We start from the raw sequence: 24,441 nt of genomic DNA on the forward strand, positions 1-24,441 counted from the left end.
GCAAGTCTCTGTAACCTTGTTTTGACAATGTCCTTCAGCTGGAAAAACTTGAGTTTGAATCCTGTCTAGGACATGAAACTTTTATTAGGGCATTTCAAGTGAAGGTGAGTTCTCTGATCTCACATGGAGATAGCAGAGTTTTTTTCTCCCAGAAACTTGGGTTTTTCGTCTTGTATGCAGGCAACCCAGCCAGGAAAACACATGTAATTTACATACACAGTATACTTACAGGCATGAGGTTAATCACTTCATTCTGGAATCGTGGTGAAGAAATCCAAAGATACCTTGGACATTTATGGGCCCATTAAAAACCACAGAAAACAGTAGAAATATTTGATGGGTATATTTTGAGGCTTTAGAGAAAGCAACTGACAATGAAAAAGGAAAAGCTGGTCCTTGTTGGTAATCTAAATAGCAAAATAGGAAATGACTGTCAGACATACAAAAATATTTTGGGAAAATTTGGAGAAAATAGCAAAGCTAATAATAATATTACTAACACGATGTTCCAATATAAAAATGTGCACAAATTCATATGGAGGGAAGAGGCAAGGAATAAGAAGTCTCATCGACTATGTTATTGTAGATAGTGATGTTTTCTCACTGGGGCAGGACACTAGAGTGTACAGAGGATTTGAAATTGGAAGTGATCACCATTTAGTCTTGAGCAGGATAAAATTGAATTTCATATTGAAAACAAGAACATGTAAGAAAGTTTTAAAGTGGATAAAAGTTGGGCAGCTCTCAGATGTGAACTGTAGACTAAAATATGCAAAGATTATTCAAGAAAAAATGAAAGAGTTTGAGAATAGGAACCAAACCTTGGAGATTCAGTGACAAATCCTAGAGAAAACATTGACTGATTCAGCCAGAGAGGCATGTGGTGAGGTTGTCTGCAAGGATAGAAAAAGCAGAACTCCATGGACACAGGATGTTAAAGAGGTAGTGAAGGAAAAGAAGAAAGAATATCGAAAGTTCATGGTGAATAAGTCGGCTTGTGCTCTTAGAGAATACAGAGACAAATGTAAGAAAGCTAAACACTGTGTAAAACTAGCAAAACAAAAGTCATGGGAAGACTTTGGTAAGAATATAGAAAATAAATATCAAGAAGGTGGCAAGATATTCTGGAGATTGTTGAAGTTCAAAAATGGAGGAAAGAGTGCTGGAAAAAGGAATTATAGATGATAAAGGTAACATGAAAACTGGAGAAAAAGATATTCTTGCAGCATGGAGTAATTACTTTGAAAAATTGTAAATGAAACAAGCGATGATGACAGCTTCATCGCTGAAATGTGGAAAGGCAGCTGGAGTAGATGATATTTGACATGCTCAAGTATCGAGGTATAAAAGTCTTGCTTTTATATCGATAGTGGTATAAAAGTGGCTGCACTGCATACTTCAGAAGGCCTGAACAGAGAGACGAATTCCAGATGATTGGAGTAGGGCTCTCATAGTACCCATATACAGAAGGTGAAATAAAACTGAATGGAAGAATTGCAGAGGTGTTTTACTACTGAGTGTTCCTGGTAAGATTTATACAAGTACTTGAAAAATGATTGAAAAGGATTGTAGAAAGGGAAGCTTGGTGAAGAACAAGCTGGATTCAGTCCAAATAGAGGCTGTCAGGATCAGATTTTCACTTTACGACAAACTGTTGAGAAATCATGGGAATAGAACAAAAATCTGTATTTACGTTTTGTAGATTTGAAAAAGGCATTTGACAAGGTGCCAATAGAGAAGCTATTCGAAATGCTACAGTTGTATGGTTCAATGGAGCATTATATCAAGCAATACTTAGTTTTTATTTGAGTTGTAAGTCAGCAGTTAGAATTGAAGGAAGTACAGGAAGGTGGTTTAATGTTAAATCTGGTGTCAGACAAGGATGTACATTATCCCTTCTGTTATTCATTAACTATATGGATTACTAAAATTAAGGGGGATATTAAATCCCACATAGTTTTAAAACCGAATAAGAAACTCAAAGATAGGAATCAGAGATCAGAGAGTTTCTTGCCGAATATAGTAAACTATAAAGTATCGGCGAACACTAGCGTTAGCCAATGCAAGTGATCCTAGTACGTAGTACTAGGATCACTTGCATTGGCTAACGCATTTTCCATAATGTAAAATGTTTTTACATTATGGAAAATACCTAAGAATAGCGATCTGAACTTTACTCACCTTTGCAACGAGTTGCCCGAGATTGTACTACGTACTAGGATCACTTGCATTGGCTAACGCTAGTGTTCGCCGATACTTTATAGTTTACTATATTCGGCAAGAAACTCTCTGATCTCTGATTCCTATCTTTGAGTTTCTTATTCGGTTTTAAAACTATGTGGGATTTAATATCCCCTTAATTTTAGTAATGTTTTCATTGCCGAAATGAAGCTTATTAGCTCTTTATACTTAAGTATATGGATTACATTATGAAGGAAAGTGGTATTAAACCTGATATCAAAATTGGAAATGTTAATCTCAGCTCTTTACTTTATGCAAATGATGTTATACTTCCAAATAAATCTGGTACAAGTCTGCAAGATTCCCTGACTAAAATTGAATAACTGTTGTAATAGATATAGTATGAAGGTCAGCATTAAAAAGACAAAGACAATGAAAATAGGCAGCAACTGCATTGTTCATACTTTCAAAGGAGAACCTATAGAACAAGAAAAACGTTTCAGCTACTTAAGCATGATTTTTAATGAAGATGGTAAATTAAATATGGAAATAAACAACAGAATCAACAAAGCTGGTATGGTAAGAAGTCAACTGAATAAATTTATATGGAATAAGAGAGAAATTAGTCAAAACACTAAATTAGCTGTATACAACATAGTGTTCAAACCAGTTTTAACTTGTGGATCTGAGAGCTGGGTTAGAAATAAAACACTTGACTAAAGACTAGAGATGGCAGATATGAGAGTCAGGAGAAAGATTAGGGGAATGAACAGATAGCATCAATGGCAATATCATTAAAAATGAGGATATTAGGAAAGAACTTGGCATTGTCAGCATCCAGGAATGTGTTAGCAGAGCTAATCTCAGGTGATATCCACTGAAACAGAATGGGCGAGGAAAGATTAACAAAACAAGTGTTCTCTGCCAGGTTGGCAGGAAAAAAATCCAGAGGAAGACCAAGATATAGGTGTGATACAGTAAAAAGTGCCTTAGAAGACAGAAATATAATATCTGATAATGTTGGAGTCTTGACAGGTAGCAGATTGATTTGGAGGAAAATTATAGAGAGGAAGTTAGTAGTGATGTAAGTTTTTCATGTAGTACTATCATATCCTGTACACTCCTTGAGGGTGCATGTCAGGAATTTGATGTTGATGATGAGTATTTTGTCAGTGGTTTGGGTGAAAGGGGAGGGGGTCAAGTTAGACAGTAGTGCTGAACACATTTTGGAAGGAACGGGGATACTAGAACAGGCACTTTTTTACTGTATCACACCTATACCTTGGTCTTCCTCTGGATCTTTTTCCTGCCAACCTAGCAGAGAACACTTGTTTTGCTATTCTTCAGTGATGTGAAGTCTTTGGAATTTTAAGAAAGTTAGATGTTAATAAGGTTGTTTGGGATGAATAGGATATCACCACATATATTAAGGGACTGTGCAAAGGAATTAAGTGATCTTGACTTAGTTGTTTGAACAAGAATCTGACAACAGGAACAATCCCTGAAGAGTGAAAGACAGGAAAACAGTGTCATTACATAAAGAATTCTATTCAGTGTTGACAAACTACAGACTGTCTGTGTGAAAGAATTAGTAGCTGATTAGAGAGAGAGAATAAAAAATTGAATTGATAAGAATAGGAATCTTTATAAAAAGTAGCATAAGTGTGTGATAAAGAGGAGCCTTGCTTCAGTACTTATTTATATTAATAAATACTCCTCTATCCAGTACAGGGTAACAACTGTACTGGATAGAGGAGGAGATATTATTAGAGTGATTTTTCTAGGTTTTGCAAATGCAATAAAAAATATCATATGACACAATACTTCTACAAAACTGAGAAGAATGGAGATAGGTAATCATTTAGTAGCCTGGTTACATAACTTGCTTCTATCAGAAGCAAGTTATATAATTCATCATGGAAGAAAACAAGTAGTCAAGCATGAAGTTGATAGGATTAGAATTCCATCCACTTATACTTATCCTTTTTAAATATATGTAAAGCATTCAGTTCTCAAATTCAAGACCATGCTAATATCTTTTCCACATGGCCACAAGCCTGATAACCTCAACCTTTTCTCACTTAAAAGAGGAGCCAAAATCCACAATTGAGTTCACAGCTGAAAGAGGAAGAGGAAAAAAATGAATACATTCCTTTTCCCAGACATATTAAATAAACTTCAGTTCAGTTTGTCATGCTTTACTATCTAGTAAATCTACTCGCACAGGAAGATATCTGCACAGTGACACTGATGACAATTCAGAAAAATCTGTCATCATATCAAAACTTTAAAAAACAGATTTAAACAGAATTTAGCAGGATGTTTTAACATCCTGTTAAATTCCTGCTTTTCATTACAAAAGTAATGGGAAGACTTTTGTGGGAGATGAATTTCATTGGCCAGTGTCAGACCACCATCCCACTTATTGGAGGCCTGAAGTAGCTTGAAAAAAGTTTGGTGTTTGGTCTCTAGAAAGTAAGATTTCCGGATAATATAGAAAATAAATTAAAAATACAAAAAATATATACATATTTAATAAAACAGAGAAAAAAAAATCCTTAGCCCACCCACAGTACAAATTGTACTATAGGTTTGTAAATAACCTTTTATGGGTGGGAGCAATATAAAAATATTATCAGTGCCAGCGCTAAGGTATTTGCCGCCCGCATGCAATTTCTATCTAAGCGCCCCTGTAACAATCCAGGCGAGTGTGGTTCTTTTAGATAATAAAAATTTAAATTATTTGAAATTTCTTAAATAAATTTTGACAGAACAGCAAACGTTGGTTCACTAAATGTAACGAACCGGGGGTGTTGACTAAGCAGGATAATCATTAAAAACCTGAATATTCAAAAAATTCTCAAAAGTTAAAGCAAATTTTATAAATATACTTGAAATTTTTGTAATTAAAATTTTAGGGTTTTTGATTTCATATTCACAAAATTAGAAATCTTAACGTCTAATTCCATACATATATCATTTTCGATAGCTATTAACACCAAATTAACAAGCTTTTTTGTGACATACTTGTTCTTAAGTAGGTTTTAATCAATTTCAACTTGGAAAAGGAACGTTCACCGCTCGCTACACTGACATGTAAGGTTAATAGTATTCTTAAAACAATTGAAAAGTTAGGGAAAGATAAATTATTGGACACAATAAAATTAAGAATATCGAAAGGGTTTAGAATATTTAAATTATCCTTCCGAAAAATATCCCGGAAAGCACATAACTTGTCATATAGTTCTTTTGTATTAACATCTTTATTGTCGCCGTCCTAGAGAATCTCTAAATTGTCACAATTTTTTCGTAAATCTTCGTTATTAATTTGTAGTCATCTATACAAGAAATTGAAATTATCATAATATGTTTTTACTTGTTCAAAACGTTCTATTAATGAACACATTGCAATGTCTAGAAGTGCATAAAACACGTTCACTCTAAATTTATCTTCTGGTGATTGTGGCGTTTCATCATGATGCTCGTAGTCAAATTGTCGTGTATTCTTTCGTCATCGAACTTCAGTACCAGTTTTAAATTCTTGTTCTCCATCCACCCCTTCACTCAGTTCTTTTGCCGTTTTTAGAACTTCTTTAAAATTTGTATCTGATCGATACTCTTGTAAGAATATTTTTAAGTTTTCGATAGATTCTAAAGCAAGTGTTCATATTTTTGTCTTGAAGCACTTTACTCACACGGTTTATTCTGTTAAGTAAATCATGCCAAGTTATAAGAAAGTAAATAAATTTGTAGTCCTTTATTTTAGCACATAATGTTTGTGCTTCATGCTGAGTTTCTTTATTAAAATTTTCATTATTTAAAATTTCAAAAAGTGCATCGTAAATTTCTCCTAACTGATATCGTAGAGGGCGGAATGCATTAATTTTACTTTCCCATTGCTTTTCTGATGGCTGTTTCAATATTAAATTTTTTAAGAACTTTAAAAGGATTGCCCAACGTTTGTGAGAGAACGAAAAGAAATTGTATATTTCTTGAACAATTGCAAAGAAACTAATTGTATCTGCATTCCCTTTGGCTGCATCGTTAATGATTAAATTTAGAGTATGACCAGCATGGCACGTAAAAAGCTCGAGGATTTTTGTTCAAAAGCCAGTTTTGGAATCAATATTTTTTCCCTTTTATATTTTTTTCAATATTTTGCCCCATTGTCATTCCCTTGACCTCGCATGTCTTCAATGGGAATGTTCCATTTTTCCAGTTGTTCCATTCAGGGGTGTGGAGGCCATATGTGCAATGTGTGCGATGCACACAGGTGCCAGGATAGTAAAGGCACCAAAGAGGAGGAAATACTTAAAAAAAAAAACGTTTTTTAAGTGATTTTTTTTATTGGAGGGGGGGGAAGGATAGGGGCGCCAACTTAAGTTTTGCACACAGGCGTCGGACACTACTGGTGCACCCCTGCTTCCATTATTGTTGCACATAAACCACGTCCTGTGGAATCTGATATATCTGCAAAACTTAAAAAGTTTTCGCTGATCTTGACAATTCCATTGTCAGAGGAAACAAAGCAAATAATAATGGTCATTTGTCCTGTTTTACTTGTATCAGTTATATAGCTAAAATTATGGAATAATATTTAGATTTTCGAATTGATAATAAAATTGTATCCCTGATTGCGTTGAGTTTCCAATATTTCATTTTGAATGTCTTTAGTCAAATAGTGTACTCTATTGTTTCGTTGTAGGACCCTTTCAATATGATTTTCCATAATGGGATCAAACTTCGCAAACAGTTCGACTAATTTTAAAAAATTGCAGTTATTCCTTTCGTATAATTTATCAGATGATCCGCAAAAAGCTAAATTTTGGCTACCAAGGAATTTTATAATTCCAATCAAGTTGGAATTATAAAATTGGACGAGTGTTCTAAAACACTCGTCCAATGTTTCTTTTCCATGTCATACATGCTTTGAGTCTGGCAATCAATAGTAGTTTTGTTTTTTAAAATTTTATCAAGTTCCTTTTATTTTAAGAAATTTTTCATGTGAGTTAAACTAGTCTCATGTCTATGCAAAGTTGTACTTACATTTCTCCAATCGTGATAACCTTCTACAAGACTACTTGATTCAGTAGGTGCGAAAAGTTTGCAACAAAAGCAAAAAACAGAATTTAAAGTTTCGGAATAAACGAGCCATGTTCTTGGCACGAGCTTCCTATTTTCCATTTTTCTATTATAATATGTGTCACCAAATTTACGACCATATGTATCTCTGGGATATATTATATTTTTCTTTTGAACAGGCCCCATTTCAATTAAAACAACTTGTAATTTTTCATCAATATTTCCCCATTCACTGGATCTTCTAAATTTACGGAGACTAACAATATGTTAGTTTCGTGGTCAACTACAACTAAATCTTCTCCTAACTGTTTTTCACTTAAATCACGTCTTGTTCAATAGTTGCAATAGTACTTTCATGAAAACTGGATGATGTGCACGATTCTTCAACTCTGATTTCTGATGTATCGAGTTGATTACAATCTGCATCAGAATATTTTAATATTTTAACAAATTTATTAAGAGCCCCAGATTGTTTCTTAATATCTGCTTCTTTTGCAGCATGACGTTTAAGATTTTGTACACCGGATAACTTTTTTTTTAATTTTTGATTCCATTTCTATTTTATACCCACAAGAAATTATTACACAACACGACACAGAGAAGAAATAATAGTCCACACTGCTACTGTCAGTAGCCTACTGAGATGCATACCATATGACTGGTTAACTAGCAACAAATGTTTTGTAAGAAAATTCATTTCTGCGCATAAAAACCGTTCACCGTTTCACTTTAGATAGACTGCAGTAGACACAACATTCAGCCGGCTGATCAAAGAGGCAGCAATATACAAAATTTTTTTAAATGTTTATTCGGTGCATTCGGCTTTATTTATTTTAATATTGATCATTCTAAGAATTTTTTGTTTTTATGATAAAAATTTTGTTTCTTAAAAATGAACTTATGAACTGTGCCCTGGCAGTGGCGCCCGCATGCATCGCATGCCTGCTTCCGCCGAACCTGAATATTATTATTATACAGGTATCTCCATGGAGTCAGAAGACTCATCGTGGGCAATCCATTACTCACACACACTACCATCATTCGCACAATACCTATCATACTTTTCCTTAAACTCATTCCACAATCACTTCTGGCAACTCATTCCACCCATTCACCACCCTCCAAGCAAAAACTCTAGTCCAACATCCTTGCTAACCACACTCTTACACAACTTCTACTAGTGACCCTTGTTCTCTCCCTTCTTGCCATGTACTGAAAAAATGCCTTCAGCATCAATCCTATAAAACCCCTTTAATAACTTACGTGTTTCTATGTCTCTTTTTCATCATCAGCTAATTTTTGGAACTTACAAACCATCAATCTATTCTCACAGATATCATTCCACAGACCTGCTACAATCTTTGTCACTTGCCTCTGGATCCTCTCCACATCATCATCACAGATCCTGGATTCCAGATTGTGTGCAGTAGTCCAGATGTGGCTTTATTAAAGCCTTATAGAGGGAAACAATAACCTCTCTATTCCTGCTTGTTAGTGTACTCTTCAGCAACCATATAATCTGATGTGCTGTTCTAGTTACCTTCGCAATATGCCTCTAAACTTCAACTCCCTGCCCACAATCATACCCAAGTCTCTGGCCTCATCGGTTTCCCGCAATTCAGTTCCATCAATATAATACTTCTGATCGCTTCCCAATGTGCATCACCTTACACTTGGCCACATTAAACTAGCAGTCATTTACCTTTGCCAATACTGTTAGTCTGTTTAAGTATTCCTGCAGGATCTCTGCATCACCTTCACTACTCTTCCCAATTGAGCATCATCATCATCATTACCATCTAATCCCATTTTATATGTTGTTCCCACCCATGAATATTTCTTGTCAAATCATTTCTTATATCACTGATATATAAATTAAACAACAGAGGACTAAGCCCTGTGGTACACCACTGGTCACTTGCCTTCTCCTAGACTCAACTCCTCCACGCTTTGATATCTACCCATCAACCACTCTCTAATCCAAATCATCAGATTCACATCCATCCCTGTTTGCTCCAATTTATACAATAGAATTCTATGTGGAATATTGTCAAATGCTTTTTCGACATCTAGAGTAGTATCACTGAGTATAATAAATTTAGTTTAATCCTTTATCCAAATGTGAGCAAACAAAGTTTGTGCCTGAAAGTATCTTCAGGACTGGGGTAAGGTGGTACAACACCGGGCAACTCGTTGCAAAGGTGGAGCAAGATAACATCACTCCTATCTCAGTATCTCCCATAATGCAAAACACATCTCCTTGTGGACATGTACAATGTTAAGCATTAAGGGAAGGGCCACTACCCAGACTAGTTTCAACCTTTATTGAGGTCTCTTCAGTGGGAGCCAGGCCCAAGTGGAGATACCAGGCAAAATAACCTTTCAATATCACTGAGTAGCCCTTTCACTTATCCAATTCTATTGTTACTTGATTACTTTCCCTTATCAAACTCCACTGTTACTTGATGCTGACTGACCTATAATTTGCTGCTTCTCGATGCAAAGGGACTATTTTGTCCTCTTTCTACTTCATCTTCTCAATACTGAGGCTTAAATTAAACAGCTTTGTCAGAGAAGCTGATAATTCCCTTAGACATTTTTGTAATACATGGGCTGATATTCCATCTAATCCCATGGCTGTGTTAGTATTGAGGTTATGCAATATTCCGAGCACCTCCATTTCTTCAACCTCTATTCTCCTATCAGTCAATGTCACATCTGGCATTGCAATGTCACCACCTAGATGGTACACCCCCCCCCTGCAAAATGCTCACTCAGTAATTCAACTATTTGGTTTGGTTCTCTTACCTCCCCACATCAGCACTTTTTTTAAAGTCATTCTCCCATAGTCATTCCTCCTTTTACTTGTCACATAGCAAAAGAATTCTTTAGGGTTTCTTTTGGCCTAATTAGCTAGCTTTCTCTCATAATTAGCTTTAGCCTTCCTTACCATACAGGTCACCCTTCTTGCCTGCTCCTTATACTGCTCATGGGCATGCTGATCATCTTTTCTTTATAATCCTTCCACAGCCTTCTCTTTGCATGCAACTCCTGCTTAATGAAGCTATTTATCCATCTAACTCTTACCCGGTTAATCCTTCTGACTCTAGGTATATATTCAGATACTGCTTTCTTCACCTCCCATCTGTATCCTTCAAATTCTTATCCCATGGCTCTATTGAAAGCTAACTTCTCAGGTTGTCATAATCACCTGCTTTGTAATTCCACATATATCTCTTCTTAACAGAAAATTCTGCATGTCTAGCAATCACCTAGGTTAAGACTACATGATCACTTTCTCCAAGCAGAGCAAGTGTAGCTAGATTAGTTAAGTGCTAAGTTCTCTAATGTAATGATCAGATCAAGCACTCTTGAACTTCATATCCCTTCCACTACATGTTATCTCAGATAATTATCTCTCAGCAGCTGTATAAATTTAATTTCCTGCCTGTGACCATTCTGCCTCCCAATCTATGTCCTCCCCATAGTTGAAATCCCTGACCTGTACTCATTATGCTAATTTGAGAGTGCATATCAGCTACATTCTCTCATATACCCCTGGATTACAGCAGCAACCAATTACACATTTAGTTCTGTTGGCCTTCTATCTCACACCACATAGCTTCAAATGAACTGCCCTCTAAATTTCTGCTCCCATAACTGCATCTTGTGATAATACAGAAGATAAAATATCAGGAAGATGGCAAATGTTTTTGAAACTAATGTAAAAGCTGAGAAATGGAGGGAAGAGTATAAAATGAATCAAAGATGAACAAGGTGACATAAAAACTGAAGATAAAGATATTCTAGATATCTGAAGCAATTACTTTGAAAGACTGTTAAATGAAATAAGCAGTGACAGAACAATAGTAAAAAAAATATTCAAGTGGAATGCAAAAGTAGGGTATAAATATCCGTACTGGAAGTAGAAAAATCTATCAAAAACCTGAAACGTAGAAAAACTGCTCGAGTAGATGATATTCGACCAGAAATACTGAAATAAGGAGGTATCAAAGTTTTACAGTGGCTACACTGGTCGAATTCCAGATGATAGGAGTAAGAGCTCTAGAAGTTCCCATCTTTAAAATAGAAATAAAACTGAATATGAGAATTAGAATTACAGAGGAATCTCACTATTAACGTGTTCCAGGTAAGATTTATGCAAGCATACTTGAAAAGATGCCTAAGAAAATTTGGAAACGAAAACTTGAAGAAAAGTGGAGTGTTCTGGCCAAACAGATGTTGTCAAGATTAGATTTCATGTTATGAAAAACAGCTGAGAAATTATCATGAGAATTTAACAAGCATCTGTAATTGAGTTTTGTAGATCTGGAAAAGTCATATGACAAAGTCCCCAGAGAAAAGCTTTTCAAAACAGTACAATTATATGGGGTAAGTGGAACATTATACAGAACAAGTGAGACATCAGCAGTTAAAATTGAAGGAAATAGAAGAAGATGATTTAATGTAAAATCAGGTGTAAGACAAAAGGTGCACACAATATATTACTACTCTTATTCATCATTTGCACAGATCACATTATGAAAGAAAGTGGTATTAAATCTGATAATGGAATTGGAGATATCAAAGTTAACTCTTTGCTTTATGCAGATAGTATTGTACTCTAAAACCCACATCAACTGTAAGTCTCCAGGACTCTAACTAAATTGAATGCTAGCTGTAACAAATTTGGCATGAAAACCAGCAATAAAAAGACCAAGACTGTGAAAATAAGCAGGATCATAGAAAAATTCAGCTGCATTCTCAATGGAGAACCCATAGAACTAGTAATATATTTTGGCTTTTCAAGCACAATATTTATTAGTAGTGGTGATATTGGCAAATGAAATATGGAAATAGACAACAAAATAAGTTGTCTATTTTGTTGTCTATTTCCAAATGAACACACTCTCCTCTTGCACCTCCAAACCTTGAAACTTCCCTATCCCTCTATTATTAAAAGCTATTTCTCCAGGATGAAATACTCCAATAATTACTCCAATATTCTAACCCAACTCAAGATAACTTAACACTGTCTTATATACTGCTAGTTTAGTGTTTTGGCTAATTTCTTTCTTATTCCAAATAAATTTATTCAGAATAAGAAAGAAATTAGCCAAAACACTAAACTAGCAGTATATAAGACAGTGTTAAGTTATCTTGAGTTGGGTTAGAATATTGGAGTAATTATTGGAGTATTTCATCCTGGAGAAATAGCTTTTAATAATAGAGGGATAGGGAAGTTTCAAGGTTTGGAGGTGCAAGAGGAGAGTGTGTTCCAAATATTGAGTACTCTGGATGTGAGTAAAGCTGGGGGGACTGGATGGTATTTCACCATGCGTTTTGAGAGAATGTGCTAAAGAACTGACAGGCTCCTTTGACCTGACGTTTCAGTGAAAGCCTGGCTATGGAAAAGGTACCTAGGGAATGGAAGGAGGTTAAGATAGTGTCATTGCATAAGGGCAGTAGCAGACTCTAATTATAGTTCAGTTTGCATGTCATCAGTAGTTGTTAAGATCTTGGAGAAATTAGTGAGGGACTGTATACAGCATTGGGCAGATGAGGGCAATCTTATCTGTGAGAATCAACATGGATTTGTTAAGAGTTGCTCTTGCTTTAGTAATATGATTGCCTTTTATAATAAAGTGACAAGAGAAGTTGATGAGGGAAAGGCATATACTACCATTTTTTTGGATTTTGCAAAGGCATTTGACAGGGTGCCACATAATAAGCAGCACATGGGTTTAGATGTCAGGTTATTCAACTGGATTCAGGATTGGCTGTCTGATAGGTATAAGAGAGTGTGTATGGTGGGGCAATATCAAGGAGGCAGAAGGTTACAAGTAGGGTTCCACAGGGCTCGGTACTGGGACTTGTATTGTTCACCTTTATATCAATGACATTGTCAATGGATTGCAAGGGGAGATATTCAGTTGTTTGGGATATTGAATTTTGGGATACATCGATGGGAGGCTGCATACTCAATTGGAGGAGCTGTACTGGAGGAAGTAGGGGGAAACAAGAGATCTGGGAGTGATGATTGATAGAAAACTGAAATTCAGGGAGCATGTTGCAAAGGTTCACAGTAATGAGAAAGATGCTGACCTGCAGAAATAAAAGAGTTATCATTCAGAGTATTTTACATTGTTGTAAAATACTCTGATCAGACCACACTTGGACTACTGTTCTCAAATTTCCTCCCCAGGATTTGAAGGGGATAAATTAACTGTGGAAAGGGTATAGAGGTAGATAACAAAGATGGTTTCCAGACTGTACAATGTTAATTATGAGGATAAAAATCAGTCATTATCAGCAATTATTACAATTAAATGCATTGAGGATGGTGTATTAAACTTAGGTTACAGCCTAAATTTTTCTTGCACCAATATTATTACCTTGATTACCTTGATGGACCTGTGATTTCAGTCAGGATTTCTCCATGATTGCAGGTCGTAAAGTCCAGCTGTTCCTGTCTTGGACCTTTCTCCTCCATTTTCTTCCGACTTTCTTAATCATTGGGTCTTCCCACCTTAAGGCTGATCTTCCAGGTTTCCTTTTGGATTCTCTCGGATACTAGTTTGTAACTCTGACTGTCCATCTGTTATCTCTCATTCTGGTGAGATGTCTTGCCCATTTTCTTTTGTTGTAGATTGCTTTTATTACATCTGTGAGTCCAGACTTCTTCCTGATTTCTGTGTGTCTTACGTGGTCTATTCTGTTTATATTGCACGTTGAGTTGTTATTAAGCTTTGTTCTTCTTTTAAGGTTGTATTCCATGTTTCACTGCCATAAGTTAATGCTGGTAAGATGTGACTATTGAAAAGATGAACTCTTATTTCTATATCTATGTTTTGGTTGGTAATTGTTGATATCATTTTGTTGAAGGCTATCCAAGCAGCTCTTTTTCTCCTTGCTATTTCATTTGATATGTCATTATTCATTTTTATGGACTAGGCGAGGTAGATGTAATCTTCAACTTTTTCAATGGTGTGGGATTCTAGAGTGATTGTATAATCTTTACAGTATTTGTTTTTCATCCATCTTGTTTTGTCAAGATGTATTTCCAATCCAATTTTTTGGCAGTTTTGGCTTATGTTATTCAGCATTGATTCTAAGAGTTTGGGTGAGTGAGATATTAATACCACATCATCGGCGAATAGTAGCATATTTAACATCTCACCATCAATGTTTATTCCACCTTTCATGTCAATTTTTCGAATCATGCTGTCCAGAGTAGATGTGAAGAGATTAGGTGATAAGACATCACCCTGACTTACTTCTCTTAAGTTAATTTTAATTGGGTTATTGAAAAGAATGATATTTGTTCTGCCTTCTTTGTAGATATCTTTTATGAGTTGGATGTATGCTTTTTCTACATCTTGTTCTATTAAAGCTTGGAATACTGCATTATGTTCAACAGTGTCAAATACCTTTTTAAAATCTATAAAAAGAAGACAAAGTGGAATCTAGTATTCTCTGCATCTTTCTGTTAGCTGAGTAATAGTTTGAATGTGATCTATTGTTGAAAAGCCTTTTTTGAAAAAGGCCTGTTCTTTGCAGCAGCTATTTTCGTTGAAGGTTTGTATTCTGTTTAGAATGACTCTGGTGAATATTTTATGTGTGTGTGATAATAGACAGATATGCCTGTAGTTACTGATGTCTTCTCTATTACCTTTTTTATGCAAAATCATGGTCTTTGATGTTTTCCATTCAACGGGTACTTTCCTTAATTGTATATATCAGGTAAATCTTTCTGCTAGAGCTTTAAAGAGTATTTATCCACCCATTTTTAATTCATCAGATTTTATACCGTCAATTCCTGGTGATCAGACATGTTTTATATGGTGGATAGCCATTTTTACTTCTTCAGGTAGGACAGATAGTATTTCCAAATTTTCGTCTGGTACTGGAGCTGTGATTACTTGTTTAGATGAGTAAAGGTTCTCATAAAAGATTTTACCATTTCTTTCCATTTCCCCTGTTTGTGTGTCTGTTTCCTTGATTGTCTATGAAGGCTGACAGTAATGGTTGCTTTAGATTTGTTTCTTTTCCTACTTTTTTTAGGCTACTGCGAAGCCTAGCTACTTCTACCAATTCTGTCGTTCTACATATGTTATAGTTGTCTTTGATATTCTGCCACAGTTGTTTACAGATAATTTTATATTCTAAGTGGTCTTTTCCTGTATCTTTCAGTATTCTTCTTTTCTTCAATAGTTCTATCGTTCTCCCTGGTTTTAAGAGGAAATTCATAGGAGGTTCTTTCTTTGCAGTTCATTAACTGATTATTAAAGTTTGTTAAATCTTCGTTGATGTCATTTTTTAATTTCCAGTCAGTTTCTTCCACATTTTTTATAAATTCTTCTGGGTTTATCTGTTTTGAGCGTTTTTTATGGTTAGACTGTGCTTGTATGCATTCTTCATTTTTTCTTTGTACAGGGTGGCCATAAATTAACATTCCCTCTTTGGAGGTATCTGTAGCTAAAACTAATACACAGAATGAGACCACATTTTATATCGAGACTTTCGAAGGCATGGGGAGATGAATTCTGTGAAAAAAAGATTTAGAACCAAAAGTCACCAATAGGAGAAATTTTGGCAGTGGCGGAGCCGAAAGTAGTCAAATATTTGCAGTAAACGCAGGCAAAAAGGATTATGCAAATTTTACTGTACATACATGACAACAGTGCCACCAATTCCACTTAAAAAGGGATTGGGGAAGTTCAGGCAGTTATTTGAATGACTGACGAATTATGCTCAATATGCATCCTACCTTGCCTCACACTGCTTTACTTGTTAAGTTGTTTTACCTTAAACAGTGCAATGCCATATGGCCCTTTTGGCTGTGGGGGTATTTGAAATCCGTTGTGTATGTTGGTGGCATTCCCAACTTGCATGTGTTGAAAGAGAACATAAAATGGGCTGTTATGAACATCCAATCCGACTCCTTACGCTCAGCAGTAAAGCATGTCGCACACTGGATGCAATTTGTCATACACAAAAAAGGTCAGCACATTGAAAATCGTGTATGTGGTTCAGGGAACCCTGATTCTGATGAATAAAACATTATTTCCTGTGAGTTTAATCACTACATTAATTTCTGTCTCTCTCACAAGTTGTTGTTTTAGTTTAATTATTATTATTATTATTGTAACACGCCACATATCCACTGGAATGAGTGATGCGGCTGTTGCTTACACCGTTGAAATTTTATTATTCCATTTTATCTGCCTTTAATGTAATTATCTGCTTGTTTTCAGCTCTGCCAGCACCAAAATTTCCCCTATTGGCGATTTTTGGTACTAAATCTTTTTTTTTCACAGAAATCATCTCCCCGTGCCTTCAAAAGTCTCAATATAAAATTTGGTCTCATTCCGTTCATTGGTTTTAACTTCAGATGCCTCCAAAGATGGAAAGTTATTTTATGGCTCCCCCTCTATTTTGAGGGTGGCTCTTATTGGACGGTGGTCTGAATGAATGTCACAGTAGGTTTTCCCAATGACTTCAACATTTTTTATTATTCTTTTGCAATCTGTTAGAATGAAATCAATTTCATTTCTTGTCTCTCCATTTAGAGATTGTCAAGTCCATCTTTTTCCAGTGTTCTTTTTAAAAAAACTATTCATAATGTACAGCCTTTCTGCTTCTACAAATTCTGTCAGGAGTTCACCTCGTTCATTTCTTTCCCCTTCCCCAACGGGCCAATGTATTTTTTCTTCAATAAATCCTGCACCAATCTTTGCAGTGAAATCCCCACACACTATTGTATGTATTGTTTTTTTCGGTATTGTTTCTTGTAGATGTTCATAGAAGTTTTCTATTTCTTCTTTGTCGGCTGTTGAGGTGGGTGCGTAGGCTACTATTATTTTTATTGTTACTGATTCTCCTATTTTTAATTTTAGTGTTCCTAGTCATACAGAATTGATTGTGCAAGAAATAATATTTTTAGTTAGCTTTTCATTATGATGAAGCCAACTCCTCCAGTCCTTGTAGCGTTATCTAAGGCTCACAGGAAAATCTGGTTGCCATGGTTCCATTTTGCTGTTAATTCTAAGCTTCTTCGGGTTTCAAATAGCAAGGACATCAAACTTTGAATTTTGCAGTTCTTGAAACGGGAAATCAATATGGGAGTCAGAAGACAGAGTTCGAGTGTTGAAAGAACCAATAAATAGGGTCGAATTTCCAGATGGTGGTCTATCTTCCTCTGCGAGATTCTTAGCACTCCCTGCTCTTGCAGATTTCTCACCACCACTCTGGTGGGATTGCAAAGAGCTGTGCAGGACTGGAGGTCTTTTTTTCTTCTACTTGCTGGCATCTTTACAGTGGTTACAACACTTCTCCTGACCATAGTTCTGAAATGTGCCTTTGGTCAACAGCTCCTTATTTGTTATTCAGAGCTGCCCACTTGGGCTTCCCTCATCCGCCACCCGAGGGACGTGCTTGGTAAGGGTGAGGTCCCCCCCCCCCCAAGGCCACTATTATTACAGTTGTCCAAAACAAACTCCTAAGTAAAAATTGCTGCACTAGTTAATACTGCAATTATTTAAACATGGCAATATTTAGAAAACTTTTGCTTCTGTTTAGGAAAAATGTTTCATTAAATATTATGCTTTTACTTTTTTTTTTCTTTAATATTAATCTTATACCTAAGAGGTAGAACCATATGAGTACATCAGTGTTGTATATGTATGTCTGTGTGTGGTGTGCTATTCACATTTTTCTTGAAAATTTGGAGTTGTCAGGAAACACCATGACAAGGGCTGTTCCAGAGAAAATTTGAATTGAGATCTTTTATAAGTCTTTTCATTTAAGCACAGGAGTGCTCTAGAAAAAAATTTATTTGCATACAAATCTGCCTGGAATCTTAACAGGAATAGTCAAAGTTTATTTTGCACTTGGTTAGACTATAATAAATTTAGTTTAATCCTTTATCCAAGTGTAAGCAAACAAAGTTTGTGCCTGCAAATATCTTCAGGTAAGGTGGTGCAACACCGGGCAACTCCAAGCAAAGGTGGACCAAGCTCTCATCACTCCTTGTCTCAGTATCTCCCATAATGCAAAGCACACCACCTTGCGGACATGTACTGCCATGCATTAAGGGAAGGGCCACTACCCAGACAGGTTTCGACCTTTATTAAGGTCTCGTCAGTGGGAGGCAGACCCAAACGTCCTTAATGCATAGCAGTATACATGTTGACATGTATATACTGCTATACATGTGACAAGACTGAGATAATCTTACATCAATGTAAGATCACTATTATAATGCATCTTAAGCATTATAATAGTGAAAGATGATCTTACATCAATGAAAAAAAAAGGAGGATTTGAAACTATAGCCTTACCATAAATAACAGTATTTACAGCCAACCAAGCCGGCCTGGTTGGAAATACTAGTGGTGGTAGTCGGTGGTAGATGCCGTTGGTTGTAGATGATGAAGGTAGTTGCGATTGGCGGAGACTGAGAGTTGTAGAGTAGGTGCCCTCCCTTGATGAATCTTTGGACTTCCTGGAGGTGTTACGTAATAATAAGTAGCAGCTTTCACAAAGAGCTATCAAGGAGTCTAGATAATGTAAGTTGTCCAAACAATCCACCGAATTCTGCTAACATTCAGCTACTCTCATTAGTCAGTCATAATAGAGCTAACTGTCATGTTGATGGAATTGCATCTTAAGCATTATAATAGTGAATCTTTGCAGGTGTTTGTCCATTTATGCGAAGTTCTGCACTTCACTTGAGGAAGAGCCACTCCATATCATGGAATCTTCAAATGTATGCTATCATGTCTGAACTATTTGAATGTAGCAATCATAATTAAATGGTGGTCCCAGTATGCATGGACTCTGAATGCACTACAAATTCATATTTCACAAAACTACATTCTACTGCCAAGGTTTGCATTGCAGACAATGTACAGCCTGCCATCAAAAAATGATCATGACATTTATTATTATTATTATTACATGACACCTCCAGGGAGTCTAAAGACTCATCGAGGGAGGGCACCTACTCTACAACTCTGTCTCCACCACTCAATCCACCAACTTCAACGAACCACAACACCAACGCCATCTACCGCCAACAACCACTGTAGTATATATACATATAAAACTAGTGAACTATCTTCACATGTTTCCTTTCATTTCCCACCTTTGTTTTGCTTCAAATCCTCAATGAAGCTTTTTTAATTTCTTGGCCTTCTGAATAGCTTCAGCTTTTTGCTCTGATGCTCTTTTGGCAGCAAAAGCATCTGCAATCTTTACTACAAACTCTCTATTAGACAAATGGTCAGTGAGCATCTCAGCCTTTTCAAAATCTTCATCACTGATAGCAGCATCCACCATTTCTTCTAGCTCAGTCTTTGGGCCTTATTTATGATGTGGTACTACTAAAGTCAGATGACTATTTATTGTCAGAAAGGGTTTAACTTCCTGCAACTGTTTTGTATGAAGAGACTCATCAGCTACATAATTTCTCCCATCTTCTTTGGATTGCTCCTCAAGTGCCTACCTGATAAATAAGTCTTTCATAGTCTTTTTTAATAATCTTGCAGATTTCTGCTTTCCAATTTTTTTCTGTCTAGCTGCAGACTAGTTTCTTATTTTCTGTGACTGCTTTTTCAAACTATCAAACTTCTCTTTGAATGCTAAGAGCTTTGAATCAGGCACTGCTTCAAATGAAGATGAAGGAGTAGGAGGACAACCTGATGAGTTTTGGTTCTTCACATGACATTTTCAGTATCACATTTCATAGTTTTCTTTCTTTTAATTTTCCATATGTCAGTCTCAGCCAGACTGGTATTGTCATCCTCTGACAAAGAATCACTACTCATTTTAAAAAAATGGAATAAAAGATGTGCACGATTGTAATGAAGCCAAAAGATTCAACCTCCACAACTTATTTAGAAAAAGCCATGTTGTCAAGATTCTTGTCACTCAGCCAAGTGGTTAACATATCCACTCTCCAGCCAAAAGGCTGAGGGTTCGAATCCTGCCATGGATGTTTGTGATTGTCTGTGAAAATTAGAATGGTGGTGGGCAGTAGATGGCTCTGATGTAGATGATAATAGTGAGTGGTGGAGATGAAGAATTGTAGAGTGGGTGCTCTCCTTCAATGAGTCTTGGACTCCCTGGAGATGTCATGTAATCATAATCCCGTAAATAACTTTCATTTGCTGATGAACATCAATGATTAGAACATTTTCTGCACTCAGGAACTTAATGCATGCTGTTTTGTGTGTATGTGCTGATATTGTTTCCTCACAGTGATTTATTTCACTACTGTAATTCTGACACTTTTTGTGGGAAGAGTTTAATAATTAATAATAATAACAATAAGCTAATTCCTTTTATTCTGTTATAAGGAGTAGGGAAGGCTTTTAAACCCTATCTAGCTTTTGGAGACTGAGTGGACAGTTCAATCTCCATCGGTAGCCAAATCAGAGATAGCTGGCCCATGTCTATCACTAATTATCCACTCTCCATTTAGACAGCCACCAATGAAGAGATCATCAAACAAGTGCTGCCATGTCTTGGTACCTAACCCTAACAGTACATGTTACTGTCTGAAATAATGTAGGTTCTAAGGTCATTTTTTTGAGTTTACAGGATGAAAAATCCAAGTTTCAGCGAGAAATAACCTGCTTGCCCAGAGATTGACTAACTCTGGAACCAGTTGAAGAAATGCTTAGGAAAAAAAGTTCCTTCAGTCAGTGACTAGACTCGAACTATAAGTCTGTCTTCGTGAGGCCTAGCCAAAGTTCATACCTTCACATGAAAGTCTAATGAAGGAAAGCAGTTTAGTTCATACTGGTATGTTTCATTAAAAAATAAATAATAAATAAAAATTTAAGTATGCCTTCATATTAATGGTATCATTAATAAAAGACATCAAAATGCCTAATTGAGAAACTAAGATGGGCAGTGAACAATAATAATTAAAATAACTACATCCTAAAATAAGTATAGTATCAAACAAATTCAGTTACTTACCCTAAACTGTAGAATACAGCAAGAAATAAAAGGGGAAATGAAGGCAACATACTAATGAAGGCTAAGATAACTTCAAATGCATTTTCAAGTATCATTCTGACAAACAAAGACTTCCTACAAAAATGAAAAATAAAGCACTACATATAACAATAGAAGCAATAATTTAGCAGCATCAAGAGATCAATTCCAGCAGTAATAAACTAAACAAAATGATAAACTCCACCTTTCAACAACATTTAACTGTTCCGAGCTGAAGAGTGATATTTTAATAGGTCACAAATTAGACAAAGACATTCACTAAATATATTAGATTCACTAGATAGATTATAAAAGGATGTTTCAATTTAGTTTGTAACCTAAAGTGCAAGTTTAAGCTCAAGATACTTCAGGTGCAAACTTTGTTTGCTTACACTTGGATAAGGGATAAAACTAAATTTATTATAGTCTAATGAAGTGGAAAACCAGGTTAATAATAAGGTGACACACCTTTTGACAACTCGTATAGACAGAGATGACTTCTCCATTGCTTCCACCTTGGTATCACCACCTCTGGGTCTGGCTCCCACTGACAAGACCTCAATAAAGGTCGAAACTGGTCTGGGTAGTGGCCCTTCCCTTAATGCATAGCATTATACATGTCCGCAAGGATATGTGCTTTGCATTATAAGAGATACTAAGACAAGGAGTGATGAGAGTTTGGTTCACCTTTACCACGAGTTGCCTCAGTCCTGAAGATACTTCAGGCACAAACTTTGTTTGCTTACACTTGGAGAAAGGATTAAACTAAATTTATTATAAAAAAAATTGAATGTCATCAAAGACAGGAATGGAGCACTACTAACAGAAGAATTGGAAATCAAAAACAGACAGAAAGAATACTGCAAGGAACTGTACAACAGAGTGGATAAAGAAAATCTGGAGGAGTCCTCTCACCAGGAAAATTTCAATTTGGAACTGCTCTTAGTTGAATGAGCAGTTAAGCAGCTTAACAGCAATAAGGCCCCAGGTGCAGATGAAATCCCAGGAGAGTTCATTAAGGCCACAGAGGATGGAGGGATAAGAGTGTTTCAGAGATTTATTACAAGGATATGGAAGACAGGATCATGGCCTACAGACTGGAAAAGGTCAGTTTTCATACCACTATATAAGAAGGGAGATATGAAGGATTGTAAGAACTATAGAACTATTAGTTTAATATCTCATGCAAGCAAGATTTCATTGAAGATCATTCTAAATAGGATTGAGGCCAAAGTTGAGATACAAATGCCCGAGCAAGATTTAGGAAAGGTAAGGCTATCAAAGATCAGATCCTTTGCTTTAGACAGATCACAGAAAAGTATTTAGACTCCCTATGGTAATGTGTTTCTTATACTGCTCTAAAGCTTTTGACTGTGTTCAGCATGTGAAACTGAAACTGTGGGAATGCAAAATATTGCATAAAAAAGATGCAGAGACAAATGTTTTTTATTGTATAACAAAAAAGGAAGGGGGGGGGGGGGGGAAGGATCCTCCAAGTCTAGTGGTGTGCACATATAACCAGCTGATGACTGTGTGTGTGTAGAAAATTTATCTGCAAGTAGCAACACTATACTGGCATAACTATCATAACCAAGAGTGAATTTAAGTTTTTGGGATCCAATGGAATTATTTTCAGTAAACTTATTTATAATATTCAATGAAAAATATAAGTTAGGCGTTATATTAAAATAACTAAAAATTGGATGTATTTAAAACCAAAACATTATAAATAAAAATTTATTTATTCGAGGTTACGTATAAATTTGTAGTTATAATTTCACAATGTACTATGCAAGGTAAGAGGTAGGCATACTCCAACTAATTTGTTGAGATCCGCGATGCATCCTTGGAGCTGTCAAGTAATAATAATTTCTCCCTTGGCTTGAGAAAGGGTTTAGCAACAGGCCTAGTGAAAACTCATAGAGTTCATATTAAAAGCGGAATGCCCAAAATCGTATATTTACGCTACTGCTATGTTAAAATAAAATAAATAAAACTCATAGCTTTCGTTACAAATACCCACAGACTAACAAGTAATCATTTATTACCTTCTGTTCACTAAAATTATCCAAAGAATTTGTACAGCTCAACGTACACAACAATTAAGATGACTAGACACACACTAGATATGCACTGCTACACCGATTTACCGACTCGTGATTAACATTTTGATTCCCATTTGTTATTAGGCTAAAACTTATAATAACTATCATTATCTAAAATTGGTTTGACTCTGGGCGATTACATTAAACAAAAGCTGTATATAAATAAATAACAGTAAAAAATTTTAAAACATATCACGGTGATTTAAATTTGCCACATAAGCAGAGACTAACGACATCTAATCATCTAAGAAGGTACATAAACATGAAATTATAAAACCACAAAAATAATTTCATGAATCTAATAAGAAGGTATATAAACATGAAATTATAAAACCACAAAAATAATTTCATGAATCTAATAAGAAGGTATATAAACATGAAATTATAAAACCACAAAAACAATTTCATGAAAATGATTTCATTGAAACTAAATAATTTTCATGATTTAATTTTAATTAAAATTACTGCTGTGTAATTTGGGATTTTGCCTTCCTCCCACACATCAAGGATCATGTTTGCATTGATTATTATCATTATTATTATTATTATTATTATGTGACACTCCAGGGAGTCCAGAACATAACTAATTCTATAGCACATTACTTTAACACGTGCTGATATTTCCTCCAAACCGAATGTAGTGTTACCATCAAGCTTTTACAATATTTTTATCACCTATATCATTTCATTGAGATACATCTTTCTCGGCTTCCACAGAACTAAGGGTTATGTCAGGTTTGTACGGTTTTCAGTGATACTGCTGGACTTCTCAAACGCCTTTGACAGGATACCGCATGGAATTCTAATCAGTAAACTGCAGTACATGGAGCAAGGCTCACTCAGGATTTAATCTTGGAGAGGACCGAGTGGTCACAACTTAATCTTGGGGGGGGGGGGGGGGGACAGTGATCTCTGGCCAGGCTCGGGCAAACAAAGCATTTCCCGAGCACTACTTCGTTTGCTTTGCGTTCACAACGGCCGTGATTCCCGAGTGCCAGAGGGTATTCCCACCTTATGCGACCGCTAATTCATAAGTACAGTAGTATAGAAATAGAAGACACGACAC

General features: G+C 35.8%; 1 protein-coding gene and 1 pseudogene across 2 annotated transcripts in view; both read right to left on the bottom strand.

Annotated features, from left to right (window-relative positions):
- Positions 1–23,605, bottom strand: part of Alg1 (ALG1, chitobiosyldiphosphodolichol beta-mannosyltransferase) — a 167,788-nt gene extending 144,183 nt beyond the window's left edge. Inside the window, exons 1-2 of one of the 2 annotated variants that reach the window (XM_090404819.1) lie at positions 23,319–23,605; positions 21,253–21,366 (exon numbers count right to left, since the gene is read on the bottom strand). In XM_090404819.1, coding sequence (XP_090260945.1) covers positions 21,253–21,347 — 95 coding nt within the window. In that variant the 5' untranslated portion in view covers positions 21,348–21,366; positions 23,319–23,605. The remainder of the gene's footprint in view (positions 1–21,252; positions 21,367–23,318) is intronic. The other variant, XM_090404825.1, reaches the window with a different exon arrangement.
- On the bottom strand, positions 19,387–20,093 carry LOC150108997 (protein FAM204A-like; annotated as a pseudogene).
- Positions 23,606–24,441: the final 836 nt, after the last annotated feature.

The sequence above is a fragment of the Typopeltis vanoorti genome, chromosome 2 (assembly GCF_054136105.1).
Source record: "Typopeltis vanoorti isolate ZY-2024b chromosome 2, IOZ_Tvanoo_1.0, whole genome shotgun sequence".
In the NCBI taxonomy this organism is placed as follows: domain Eukaryota; kingdom Metazoa; phylum Arthropoda; class Arachnida; order Uropygi; family Thelyphonidae; genus Typopeltis; species Typopeltis vanoorti.